Genomic DNA, 14,810 nt, shown 5'->3' on the forward strand with positions numbered 1-14,810 from the left:
ACCTCCTGAAGACCACAAAATTGATGTCGCCTTCTTCTTATGGGTTGTTTGCTGCTATCCCTACCTCCAAAAGGTCATCTACAGCTAGGAGATCAGACCAACAACATGTTCTCTCTCTTTCTCTCCACTTGAGAAGAGGCCAAAACAACAAAGAAAGGGCTCGAAAACATGGGCACAACATAGGGAATTGATGGCTGTAAATAAATGTTTTATTTGTGAACAAGAGAGTCACCTTACAAGGTGCTGTCCCAATAGGCAACAAGCTAGAGAATTATAAAATCAGGGAGATTCTAAAGGAAAGAAGCCCCAAACATCAACGAGATTGGTGCCCAATGTTGTTAGTGATCAGCCCAATGATGATGCTACTAAGTTGTGCAGAGCTTAGGGCAAAATTAGGGATCACCATGCATTGATTTTCTTTGATAGTGGTACACGAGCCAACTCCATCTTTGTTAACATGGCAGCCCGTCTAGGTATCAAGGCCGATGCGATGGGACCCATGGGGAAAGGTGGAATGGCATGTAAGGGCTATGCAGAGCCTATCACACCACTCATTGAGAAGCTTCGGTTGCATATACAAGGATATATAGAGAGCGAAGAGTTCTTCATTACTCCACTTGAGGGTTATGATGTATTGCTTGATATGCCAAGGAGTCACCATATGCATGTAATGATTGATTCTCCTACAAAAAAGATCACTAATCAGCATAAGAGACAGACACTCACATTTGATGTACAGTTGAAAGGTGAATCTATCCCTATTGTTACTGCAGTTGCCATTTCTAAAGTAATGAAAAATCATGTTTTAACGTACTTGGTTTTTACTGAGGATAAAGATGGCAATGAGAATGTTGAAAACATGTCTAAATTAGAAAAGAATCACATGTTATTTCAGAAAATGTATGTTGATTGCTTCTCTTAGTCACTTCCAGAGCAACTACCACCTAAAAGACCAAAAGATCATGGCATAGATCTTATCCCCGGAAGTAGCCCACCTAATAAGCCACCCTACAGAGTCCGTGCAACCCAACAACAGGAGATTATGAGTTAGGTAAATGAGTTGTTAGAAAAATGGTTGATTCACCCCAACTTATCTCCTTTTTGTTCTCCAATGCTTTTGGTACAAAAAAAAGATGCTTCGTGGCATATTATCGTGCTCTCAACAAGATCACGATAAAAAATCGCTTTCCAATTCCCCAGATCGATGATGTTATGGATAAATTGGAGAGGGCAGTCATATTCAACCGTATAGATTTGAAAAGTGGGTATCATTAGATATACATTAGACCAGAGAATGTGCCTAAGACAGCTTTTAGAACATCTTTTGGGCTATATGAGTTTCTTGTCAAGCCTTTTGGGCTTATAAATGCTCCTGCCACTTTCAATCGCATGTGGAATTGCATTTTCAAGCCACATAGAGAATTTATGAGCACTTTCTTTGATGACATGATTGTCTATTCAAAGAACGAAACAGAGCATAGAAGACACTTGGACATTGTGTTCAATGAACTGCGTGAGTATAGGCTAGTCATCGATGACAAGAAAAGTGAATTCTTTTTGCATGAAATCCACTTTTTGGGATATATTGTATCAGCTGATGGTCTTCAGAAGGACCTTGCAAAGGTTGAAACAAGACGATTATAGCCACCTCTAAGAAATGTGCCTGAGTTCCACAGCTTCTTGGGTTTATCTTCTTACTACAAGAAGTATCTACACGAGTTTACTAAAATCGCATCTCCATTGCATGCTTTGCAGAAGAACGATGTGACATTTAGATGGAGCAGTGAAAATTTCAGAATTTGAAAAGTTGAAGAAAAAGATGACTTCAAATCCTATGCTTCTGCTTCATTCTAGTTCAGTCTGATACATGTGGTAACAGCATTGGAGCTATTCTTATGCAAGATGACCGAGTTGTGGCTTATGAGAGCAGAATTCTCCGCAGTGCAAAAAAGAATTTACAAGTCTATGAGAAAGAGTTCTTAGCTGTAATTCATGCAATGTCTATGTGAAAACTCTATTTGTTGGGGATTGATATTACAATGCAAACAAACCATCACACTTTGAGATACTTTCTAACACAAATTTTCTCTCTATATTTCATTTTCAAATTTTGCATATTGATAGTAAAAAGAATGTTATGGCTGATGCACGGTCACGTAAGCCACAAATTTTAACCCTCAGCATGGTTTATCACATTGAGTTGGATGCGATGAAAGGGCAATATGCTGTTGATTCAAACTTTGCTAATGTTTATGATCAGCTTTGCAATGGCCAGAGGCATGAGCACCTTCAGCTAAGAGATGGATTTCTAATGATACATAGATGACTGTGTGTCACAAAGCACTTAAGACCCAGAGTTATCACTCAATGTCAAGCTCATCCATATACAAGACAAATGTATTAAAACCATGGTCAAGGCAGTGGAGCGTTTCTCCAATTGGCCAGCTTTTGGGCATAACGTGAAACAGTTTGTCAGGACACGTATTGTATGTCAAAAAGTAAAGCATGATAGACAAAAGATAGTCGGTTTGTTACAACCCTTGCTGATTCCAAATAAGCCTTGGTAGAGCATTGTAATGGATTTTATTTTTAAACTTACTAAGACACCTACAAGGAATGATGAATATGGCCTATCATTTGTAAGTTTAGCAAACAAGCCCATTTCAATCCGGTGAGAAAGAAAATGAAGGTTGATCATATAGCACGATTGTTTTTGCAGCTCATCTTTTGTCTATCATGGTATGCCAAAGTCGATCATTAGTGATCGAGACCCTCGGATAACCAATTTATTTTGGAAGGGATAGTTTGAGAATATGGGTACAGATAGATGGTTAGTCTAAGAAAGCAAATTCTACAATGTTAGATCTTTTGAGGTGCTATGTTTCAAACCACAAGACACCGTGGAAGTAATATTTGCCCTTGGTTAAGTTTGCATACAACAACAAAGTGCATAGTCTCAATGGCAAAGCTTCATTTAAGGTGGTTTAGGATAGCAAGAAGGTATCACCTATCTTGCAAACTAAGGATAAGATCTTTGAGACTAACCATTATGTGAAAAGCTTGGATACTATCTATGTAAAGATAAAGTATACACTTCAAAGACCATAGAATAAGCAAAAGAGGACAGCTAATCATCACAAACGTGCTTTGAAGTTTGCAAAGGCTGATTATATATTATAGTTTTTTGAAAAGGCCAAGCTGAAAAAGATAAAAGAAAGAGAAAGATTGTATCCAAAGTTGAGTAAGAAATGTTATGGGCCCTTCCAACTGTTGGAGAAGATTAGCGATATAGCATATTAACTAAAATTACCTCCACATTGGTGGATACACAATGCATTTCATATCAGTTTGTTGAGCCTTTTCATAGTGATGTGCCAAAGGATATGTCTGCTGAAATTCAATCTAAGGTTGAGGAGCTGGATGAGATTTGGGTACCCAAGCTGATTTTGGTACATAAAGAGATACCAAAGCTGATTTTGGTACATAAAGAAAGTTATGTCAAAAGTAAAGTTTCCAAAAGATACTTGGTGAAATTTCAAAATTATTCATGAATGGATGCCAAATGGATGAAAGACAATGACTTGCAAACCATCTTCAATTATTACAGCTTTACCTAGATGCCTTTTAGTTAGAGCCAAACTTAGTTCAGACTCAATCAGGTTCAGCAAGGCAAGGGCCCAAAGTAGTACCTAATGCTCAAAGGGAAGGTAGCACTTCCACTCCACTCTTTGAGGACAGCTCTCGTATGTAGTGGATCTCGGATGTAGCATTCAACATGCATCCAAGATACTGTGTTGATAGTATGTCTCCCATAAGGTCACTACTTAGTATACTAGTCACTATGAGACATGCAAATGAGTATGAGTTTTACCCGGTCACTAAAACTATACTTTTACATCAGCTTATGATCAGTTTGGCATGAGTTTTTCCTCAATTTTCAAACAAAAATTCTAATCAGTTTCAACTCAGTTTTTTATCAATTTGAGAACCGTTCATGGTCACTTTTGGGATTAATTCTTAAATTGATTGCTAGTTGGTTTTTGCAATGAGTTTGTGATCAGTTTGGGATCCCACTTGCAACAATTTGTGATCAATTCTCAAATCAGCAAATGATCAGTTTATGATACATTTATGCTCAGTTTTCAATGGTTTACAAATCCTTCCATGTACAGTAGCACGTTACTAAATGCCATTGACAATTTCAGCCATGGTTTATGCTGAAAATATGCTTTACTGTGGTTCTGAAGTCAAAATAGTTCAGAAACATGAGTTATTGATGTATCCAAGGGGTTTATAGCAACAACTCTAGATGGTTTATGCTAGCTGGAAATTTCCAGCAAGGTTTGGGGCATGTAGCATGGTTGAACAACAGTGTGTAATGTTGTGATTGTGATGCCTCATGGAAATTCCAATGCAACATGCTTTTCCTTTGGCACAACGCAGTGCAATTGAGGAGGATTGCAAGGATTCAAGAGAAAGGCCTGTCACCGAGACGTGAAATTTTGAGATGCTTTAATCTTGTTGATAACATTTGATTAAGTTATTAATCAAATGTGTAAGGTTGTTTGAGCACAAGTTATGCACATGGCAGATATTCCATAGTAACAAGCCAAGCATGTTGAGGATGCAGTGGGTATCAAAGGCAAAAGTTGTCATAAGTTATGCCAATTGGGTTTTGTTGGTAACATTTGATTAAGTTATTAATCAAATGTGTAAGGTTGTTTGAGCACATGTTATGCACATGGCAGATATTCCATAGTAACAAGCCAAGCACGTTGAGGATGCAGTGGGTATCAAAGGCAAAAGTTGCCATAAGTTATGCCAACTGGGTTTTGTTGGTCAGTTGACCCTAGGGCAGTGGTTTGGCCAATAGGTGTCATCTAGGGACTAGGACTAGCATTAATTAATTAATTAATGCCAATCTAAGGGTCAACAGAGGCTGTGGACCACTCCAAGTTGCAAGTGGCCCAACCAATTTAATTATAGATGGGCACATTTGATTTTGGGCAAGGTCAAAAGGGTTAAATTTAATTTTCAAAATTATTTAATTCTAAAAATTAGTTAAATGGCTGGATAATGTGAAAAATGCGTTTAGAAGGCTACCACTTAGCGAAAATGCCCATACAAGACTAAAAAACGTTCTAGGAGGCTAGAGAGAGAAATTCAATTATCTCACGTTGAGAGAAAGAGAGAGAACAAGATACTGGTTTGATTTTGACCTTTTGCAAGCAGGACAGCAGCAAACAACCCCATTTGAAGCAGACGACAACAATTTTGAGATCTTTAAGAGGTGGCGACAGCAGCTGATGGCTGACGACAGCCATTTCTAGCATCTCTAGCAGTAGATGACAGCTCATGGGCAGTTTTTGATGAGATGCAGCCAATCTAAAAGATTCCTCTGCGAAGAATTCTTGAATTTCTCTCTTTTTTGGCATTCTCTCACCTTCTCCAGCTTGTGCTCAATCATTCTCAACATTTCTCAACCTTTTGGATCAGATTTCAATCAAAGTTAGTGGACAACAAAGAAATTTCTGTTGTAAACCCTAAATTTCTGCATAAATTATGGTTTGACGGCCACCTTAGGACCCATGCCAATTGATGAAGACATCCTACACTAAATTCAACATCTGAAATTTGTATAATTGTCAGGGAATTCAGATGCCATCCCATTTATAGTAATTTGGGGTAGCATTTGGCCAGTTGTTGGCGGTTCCATTTGTGCAAGTCCTAGGTGAAAAATCAAAGGGCAATTGGCCCAAATTGATTGCCGATTGTTCCTACAACAAAGGGGCTTTTTGGAACAGCAAAGGAGATTGTGAAGATTGAATTCATTCCATTAGCAATCAAGCTAAAGAAATACCAAAAGGGGCGTTCGTTCTGGGGCCAACAAGATGTCCAATGTCTAAGATTATTAAGGTAATTTGTGCATTTCAAGTTATCTTCATTTGCTGATTGCTGTAATTAAGTACTCCATCAACGAATTGCCAGTCTTTCCAAGAAGGGAGGCTAGTTTCAAATTGAATAAGTGAATGCAACGAAAGACAAAAGAAGGAAAACCTAAGAACAAAGTAACCCATGGGCCCAACCTATTAGCCTACGAAACTCAAAGATCCAAAGGATGCTAGCCTAAGGATGTGACCACCATCGCACCATCTGCACATCTATAACAATGAGACTTACGATGAGGTGGGGAAGTGATTCTAGATGGATATGCAAGGGGAGACCTCAAAACGGATGCAAGGAGTGCTATGGGAGAGAAGCCACCAAACCAATCAACTAATCCTTCAGGGGTTGTGAAAGATATGTGCTATTGAGACTGTCTATATGCCTCGTGTCTAGCAACAATGTGCCAAAAGCTATAGATGGGGCAACAACGGGAGGCGTAGCCCTACTAGACTGTTCAACAAGAGTGTAGGCAATCAGTGTGATTTGCTTTGCTTTCTTAGGTGGGGGGGCGACATTAGGGAAAGGTACAACACTCCTCGTCCACATGGCTTGATTGCTCGCAATGTGTGTAAACCTATTCTTCTTAGGGAGTTGCAAGCAGATGGGTTTGGTTTCTTTGGGTTCATCTGAGGAAAGGCTGTCACATCTTGTGAGTTCTAGCCACCTTCGGTTTTCCCTTGAGAAGAAGGGGCAACCAAACCCCTCTTTGAATAAGAATGTGGGGAGAACTTCTTGTAGACCCAATCATACGGTCTCATGTAATGCAAAAACTTACATTCAAACTCAGAAGATTGGCAATCGGAGCAACAAGATGATGTACTAGATGAAGTGGAAATACTTTTCAGGCAGCTTGTTCAAAAAGAATGTGACCTGATCATTATCAAACTTCAGTGAGCCAATAGTGGCAAACTTGATAAGTAGCTGCCTATATTTAGTCAACTTGACTTTCAGATCATCCCCTTTCGTAATGGAAAACTCTTGAAGCTCAGACTCAAGACTGATACATTGAGTCCAATATTGCACCAAATAGCAATCAATGAGGACTCCAATGCTCAAATGTAAGAGAAAAATGTTGTAATTGAGAGTGAAACTCAAGAAGCAACCCTTGTGTTAACTCAACATTGGTTGTGACATTGCAGGCTCTCCATTGACAACCGTGATCACGCTAAGCCATTCAGTCAAAGGTTCAACATAGACTTCAAACGAACGACTAGGTCCCAAAGACCCTGAGATTCAAGCACTTGTTGCATAAAGTTTGACCAAGTGGTGAAATGCGATCCGTTGAAAAAAGCCTTATCCGTAAAGGCATTCTTAGCCATAGCAACAAGCGTGGTAATGTTACATATAGGATTAGATAGATAAGGTGGATAGGGTGAAGAAGTGGAGTACACCTAGGAATTAATCCTAGAGCGCCCATCTGTTGAGCTAAAATATGCATTACTTGCTGATTAGCCTCTTAAACAGCCCCAAAACACACTAAAAATACTCTTTTAGAGTAAAACCCTAAAACAAGGAGCAGTTCGAGAGAGTTCAATGGAAACCCTAAAACGGGGAGCGGTTGGAGAGAGTTTAGTAGAAACCCTAATTTTTGGGGCGCCCTTCCACATCTACAAATAGACAGGCTGCCCCCATTCAACTATCATCCTTGTTTGCAGGTTACACCAGCCCACACACCCTCTGCTGCTGTTGGCGCCCAATTTCCAGCCTGCAGCCCATCTCCATCTACTGTCCAACAATCATCGACTGCAGCCACATTATCTTCAGCCTGTCCATTGCTATAGGCGACAACTCTCAGCTGCTGGCGAATGCTCCAAACTGTCCTAGACTGCTGTTCCGCTTGCTGTCCATCATCTCCAAGGTCAACCAGCCTACATTTTCAGCATTGCAGACCCTAACACTCTCAGACATTGTTTCAGCCTGCTGTTTACAACAGACTCTGCACAGTTTCCAGCCTCCGATCGGTGGTACACTGCTGCGTTTACCAGTTTCCAACCTCCAGACTGCTGCGTTTTGGTGACCAACCTGCTGCCAGTCACTATTCAACACTCCGACTCGTGGTCACATACTTGGGATCCGTCTTCGGTGGACGTTACACTCCAACATAGCTCTGCCCTTGAGCACACTGTACACTCTTACATTCATTTACAGCATTCATTCACTTCAGAGTTGTGTTCTCTCTCTCCCTTCTGTTTGTGTTTGAGTTTTTGTGTTTGAGTTTTGAGTTTTGTATTTAGGGTTTGAGTTTTGAGTTTTGCGTTTAGGGTTTGAGTTTTGCCCTCTGTGTCTGTTTTTCTCTCTGTGTTTCTATCGTGGTCGTACAATTTGTGTGTCCTCAGTGCAAACCCTAGCAGTTTCCTTCACACCATCATGCATGCATGAAGTGTACATAGTGGATCCAAAAGTAGGAATAAACTAAGCAAGCATGGGCAAGGTGACCACATGAGTAGCCCATGGAGAAAAAATAGGCACATGGAGCAAAGGACGGAAATCCCTATATGGGAGTGACCCATGAAGTGTGTGACAACATACCATAAGTAGAGAACAAAAATCCCTACATTTGAGAGGTCAATGGAAGTGAGTGTCCAAGGGTAATGAGGGGGATACATATCACAATTGTCCCAAGGTGAACGGATATGCTCACTTGCGAGTATGTGGAAGGCAATGTATCAAGATGCAAAGAGGCATTCACTAGAAAATAAGTGACGTTAGATGGAGAGAAAAAGAAGGACTAGAAGCAAAGATAGAAGATGCAAGTCCCAATGTGTTTGATGCAAAAGTGGAGTGCAATCCTAAATTACAGAACGCAAGAGAAAGATATAGAAATAAGAATGGGATGGGAGGCAAGTGTAAAAGAAAAGTGCCAAACTGCACACTCAAAAGAAACAAAAGATACATTGAGATATATTTGCATCTAAAGCCCCCTCGATTGAAATCGATGTATTGAAAATTATCCAGATCCTACACACCAAAAGAAGAAACAAGGCTCAACATATTCCATTGAAGACAATGCCTTCCGAACCAAGCCTACTGCCCGCTCTTGACCTTCTCATAGATTCTTCAACCCCTAATCCCTTTCCATGAGACCCATTACCTCATTGGTACCAACAAACCATACGGGATTCAAGGATCCTTCCATCAAATTCCACTTCGGAGGGCCCTAGAAGATCTACCGGCTTGTATCTCAAGCTTCATTTGCATCATTATTTGCAACTAATTACATGGCACATTTTGAGCCGAATAGTTGGCAAAATGGAATTGGGTTCATAAACCAATCCATGTTGTTGCACATATACTATATTCTCTTTGGTACAATGAGGAGTACAATAATGAGGAATTGAAGTAGGGCTTCATGGACTACATGAGCCGCATCATAGGGGATAATTTGGTTATGATGAGGAGGATAGAGAATGATTTGCTAGCATTCCACAATTATTCTCTTCATTTTGGCCAAGGCTCCGAGAGACAACTTCAGCCCACATCTCATGGTGAGAGAAATACAGTAATTGTGCTCCTACTTTGATATATATAATGTGACTTTTGATAATCTAATGCATTATGCAACCTATTGCCTGGTTAAATATCAATTTCGCCTAACCTCAATTAATCAAATTTCAATCTCTTAAATTTGAGTAAATACACATTGCCATTCGTGTCCGATTGCAGTTCAGGGTCTATTGAAAGGAACTAGAGTACATGGATCCTCTTCCACACTAAAAAAAGAAATAAGCTTGCAACAGCCTAGTTGGAACGTTGGCATTTTGTCATTGTAACCTTCAGCTTCTTAAGAGGATAACTTTGTCCCCTAAGCCTTTCCAAGTGATGATTTTTAACTTGTTTAACCTTGGATTGTGTGAACTTATTACTTTGGATGTATGATGTATTCAATATTGACTCGTATTTTTATTTTAGCCACAAATTCTATATTCAATATTGAAACTTCTCTCGTATCTTTGTTTTGTTCATCTTTATAGGTGAATGTGGACAAAATTGATATAGAGAAGGTGTGTGACATCCTTGACATACCACAGGAAAAGCAAGACATCTACTCTATGCTCTATGAGAAGCTATCAACATCACTCCATGAGACTCATACATAGATGAGAACTAGAGCAAGGGCCACACGTGCAACAAAGCCACAATCGGATCCAGAGTCAAAGACTGAGGCAAAGGTTAGCTGCTTCATTACCCTCTCAATCAAAGAGAGAGTCCTCATATAAGAAGATGGTACATGGATCCTCAAATCATTACAACCTTGATCATTGATATTGACACATAATCATAGATCGTGATCATTAGCCTATAGCTTTTTTATTACATGATCATTGATGTTAATACACTCAATACTAGAGTCTAAACAATTATACATATCTTGATTTTACTTAGTACTACTGTACATCTTGGTTATTAAATCTTAATATCTATTGTCTTTCTTCAAATGATTCATGAGTCATGACTCATAATTCATCCATAACATCCCTACTAACTTGAAATTCACCACTGACAAGATTATAATAATAATACCAATTTTTCTCAATAGAGTATCCAATTGAGTCTTAAGTTTTAACAATTTGTCATTTTGAGTCTTAACTTGTAAGTAATAAGTATTTAATGTTCTTTAATCATGTAATGATTATGATTCATATATGACATTTAATTATTGATATAAGTTGCAACATGTTCAATCACATGACATGAAGACTTAAAGTTTTGTGTGAAATTTGGATGGATATTGTTGTAGATATCGATATATCTAGAAACCTATATATTTATTTTAGAGTAAAATCTGAAACTCTTCCCCCTGTTTCCGGAGCTGGTCAAAACTTTGATTTTTTTCCATTTCCGCTTTCCCCCTTTTCGAAACTCCCCCATATTATGATTCAGCCCAATTCTTATCTTGCAAGTTTTGGCCATCAGCCCTCTTCCACTAGTTGTCCAACCACCAATAACCCCTGCTTCATGGTCTATAGTTGTCGCCAAACCTCCCATTGTTCACCATGATCAATTACCATGGCCCATCATCTTAAGGCAATTACATTGTTGCCTTTACCAAAAACCCAAGATTGTTGGCTTCAAGCCTACTAACCTTCCATTTCCAACATCAGCATGATTTACATTCGCATCTGCAACAAGTTGTTTTTGTTTTTTAGCACTTTTCTTCATAAATCTCTACTTTTTCCTATGGTTACTATACTCAAGATCCATCTCCAATGAACAACACACATCAACACCTCCCTCAACTTGCTCCTACGAGAGCCACTAACAAGTGTTGGACAACTCTACCCTTGCACATTCTGTGCATTCTCTCATTCATTTATAACATTGATTCATGCTCAACCTTTTTAATATTCAAGCAGCGTGTCCCATAAAATGGCATGAATCAGGTTCTAACCTAGCACTGCCTAAAGTTCAAATGACGATAAAACCTTGTGAGAAGCCTCCCAGTTCTCTAGTGATCTAGTCATAAAGCTAGCTTTGCCTATGGTCATAACTCTTTTAGTCATGGAGACTTTATGCCTAGAGGCAAGGGAAGATCCTTCTTGACAAGTAGAAAATGGTCTAGTCCTCATAGAAATGGTGCTTGTTATTGTTGTGGCAAGTTGGTCATTTTGAAAAGGAATGCTACCATGAGAATAATGTTATATCTAGAGGTCACAAAAAGACACAATATAGTCATTATACAAGTGGCTATGGAGGAACAAGCTATGGTTCTAGAGATGACTCATCACCTAGAGGTCATCTTTTTGCTATGAAGCATTCTAGCTAGTTGCAAGTTCCATTTGGCTTCTGTCCATGCATGTAGTCCCATAGTTTCTATACTGGTCCTTTCATATTTTTGCACAACTTTTAATCCAAAAACTACTCTATAATTTTTATTTCACCACAATTTTCAGCCTTTAGTTGGCACAAGTTTGCTACCATCTAATTTTGCAAATGTTCACCCAATATTCAATAGTTAATGTTATCTTTCCCTATGTTTTGATGAGCAACATAAATTTTCTATATGCATGCTTGCATGTAAGACTTGTAGTACAACTCAACAAAAGATGAGAGAACCCAAGAAAGGTAGAAGAGATTCTCAAATCCTAATTCCAATAATTAATAGAGATTTGTAAAAGTATCAACTCTAAAAGCCCAAGCTTAAACCAACACTTTGAAATCCATGAAGTCACCTAATAGTCCTATCCAAGACAACTCTTCACTTCAACGTCATCTACCTCCAATCATCTTCACCACCTCAATCAAGACACAGCCATTCCGATCACCTCAATCTCGTATACACTCTAGTGCACAAGTAGACTCGTTCTCAACTGCTCCTTGCAACTCCACACAAACAAAAGAAGATGAAGAAGAAGCACATTTGTTGTTCCACTCTAGGATGAACACTATGATGATGATCCCAACAATTACCATCAAACTTGTTTGCTCATCGCTTTTTTAATTTATCAAATATGGCCAATTTATCAACACACTACATCATGTATATTTTGGACACCTTTGGAAAAATGTCATGTTCAGCCATCACAAGGGGAAAAACAAATTGTTACTCATTATCTTTCAACATGATTTGCTGCCCACAATCATGAAGACACAATCTATTGCACACCATCTATAAGTCATGCCATGAGCTGTCTCACCTTCTGCATATGCATCTCACCTCGCGCACGATCCTTCTCTCACTTGCTCCCTCAACCACATCATTTGCTTCCACCCATCCCATCACACAAGGGTATAAGAACATGTCAACAACTAGTCATGATTAGTGCTAAAATCACTTTCAGCTTTAGACTGGTTGATGTTGCTCGAAGTTTGTGGAAAGCTCTCCCATAATGTAAAGAAGTAGCTACTCCTTTCAAGGAGAGCCCTTTAATAGGTTTAGGGCCCAATACCTATTGCCAACTTTTTCATCTTTTTTCCACATTATCTAGCTTGCCACTATGCTTCCATATGCTATGCAAAATGTCCAAATCGTGCTAAAATTTGGAGGGTACTTAGCATCAAGTTCATTGTCAAACCAACCAAGGCATGTTCGATCACCACGTTGTAAAGGTGGATATGTTTCTTCAAAGTTGAAAGTTGGTGCCATATTAAAAATCCAAGAAGCAAGTATTTTTTCCACTGCGTCCAAGCAAATGTGATAAGGAAGAGGAGTACATTAACTTACTACTTTCTTTTTCTGAGGGATAGGGTTCTACAACACTAAGTTTGAGATTGAAAATGCAGGCTGTGATTTTGAAATGCTCTCTCTATGTGTCAAGGAGCATTTCTACTTCGAAAACTGTCCGTACCTGGTGGCTGCAATGGTCTGACTGGGAGCTTCGAGCCTTGATGTTCTTGCCTTGAGTTTTTTAGAGAGAGCTTCCAACTGGTCCAAGCTCCTCTGCAGATGTACGACGAAAAATGCTTCAACTTAGGTTATTCAAATGGGAGTGGGAAAGCAAATCAGTGTGATGTTCGTATGCGTGAATGCGAGTGTGCGCGCACACAATGTTTCCAATGCATTTTCGTGGTTCTGACATACCGGGTAGCATCGTCCCCCTTGTAAATTATTTTAATCAGAACACCGGCTTCAACAAAAGCATGTATGTGTGTTTGTGAGAGGTCTAAAGCATCTGTATGTATGGATATGTGTGTGTGTGTGTGTGTGTGTGTGTGTGTGAGAGAGAGAGAGAGAGAGAGAGAAACCTGGATAGGAGGGAACTGCGCCGAGGGAGTGGCGGACTGCAGGAGCTGCGTGGAGTTGTGCAAAAGATCGGCCCAGCTTCTAACTTCCGTGTCTCCAGCCATGGCTATCGTAAGCAAGGTTGCGTCCGTCTCCTTTTCTTCTTTTTCTTCTTCTTCTTCTACTGCTGCTTACATGTTTCCCGCTTTATAGTTGAAATGGGAAGTATAGTAGTGCTTCCGGAGTGAAGACGGAGTTGTAAACTAAACGTTGAGGGGCTTTCGTTTCCCTTGTTTTTGGTCCTACTCTACTAGACAAGGACAATACTTATCAGTTGCTTACACAACGTTCATAAAGAAAAGTCGATAGGCTTTGAAATTTGGAAGGAGAAGTTTAGAAAATCTACCCTTTTCTTTCCCTTGCACAACCAAACGTGAGAAAGAGAGATGGCTACCGCGTTGGTAGCATAATAGCACCAGCAATCCATTTCTCCTCTTTCTCTCTCCTCTTTTCCCTCTCTTTTTCTAATTTTTTTCCTTCCATCTCTCTTTTTCCCTCTCTCTCTCTCTCTCTTTCCTCGATTCCCTATATCTAAATTTTTCTTTCTCTTTGTCTTTTATTTTAGTTCTCTCTCTCTCTCTCTCTCTCTCTCTCTCTCTCTCTCTCTCTCCCCTTTTCTTCTTCCCATCCTCTCTTTTCTTTCTCTCTCTTATCTTTTTTCCTTTTTTATCTCTCCTTTTAAATTTTATATTTCCTCTCCATAATTCTCTTTCTCTCTCTCTTTGAGTATGTGAAAAGCTATATCAAAAAAATTTTGAATTAAAAAAGGTTTTTGAAACATTTCATTGAAATAGAAAAAATAAACATCTTTTAAAAATATTTAATTAAAAAAGAATTAAAATTAGAAACTATACTACCTTAATACATTATCTTAATATGCTTTTCTCGTACAATCTTTGAAGCTTATTTAAAGATGGAAATCCAAATATGTATAAAATATCAAATTATGGTTGTTGTTTATTTATAGATTTGTGTGGAGCTTAATTAATGGTAATATTCAATTCAACAATGGTGTATTGCTAGATAATGTATGTGAATAAAATTGCTTGATAAGTACTTTACATTTCAAAAGTATAGGTTGTTAAAGGATGTGATGCATTTGCACCATCACAAAACCCCAAATAGTAATGTATAAATTAAAAAT

General features: G+C 38.9%; 1 protein-coding gene across 1 annotated transcript in view; it reads right to left on the reverse strand.

Annotated features, from left to right (window-relative positions):
* The window catches only part of LOC148013555 (nuclear pore complex protein NUP93A-like), a 163,999-nt gene extending 150,088 nt beyond the window's left edge, over window positions 1-13,911 (reverse strand). The window contains exons 1-2 of the mRNA XM_087668082.1: window positions 13,630-13,911; window positions 13,233-13,324 (exon numbers count right to left, since the gene is read on the reverse strand). Of these exons, the coding sequence (XP_087524208.1) occupies window positions 13,233-13,324; window positions 13,630-13,731 (194 nt within the window). The 5' untranslated portion in view covers window positions 13,732-13,911. The remainder of the gene's footprint in view (window positions 1-13,232; window positions 13,325-13,629) is intronic.
* Window positions 13,912-14,810: the final 899 nt, after the last annotated feature.

This window comes from Lygodium microphyllum, chromosome 26 (assembly GCF_053477565.2).
Source record: "Lygodium microphyllum isolate KBCC chromosome 26, Lygodium_microphyllum_v1.1.10, whole genome shotgun sequence".
Lineage (NCBI taxonomy): Eukaryota > Viridiplantae > Streptophyta > Polypodiopsida > Schizaeales > Lygodiaceae > Lygodium > Lygodium microphyllum.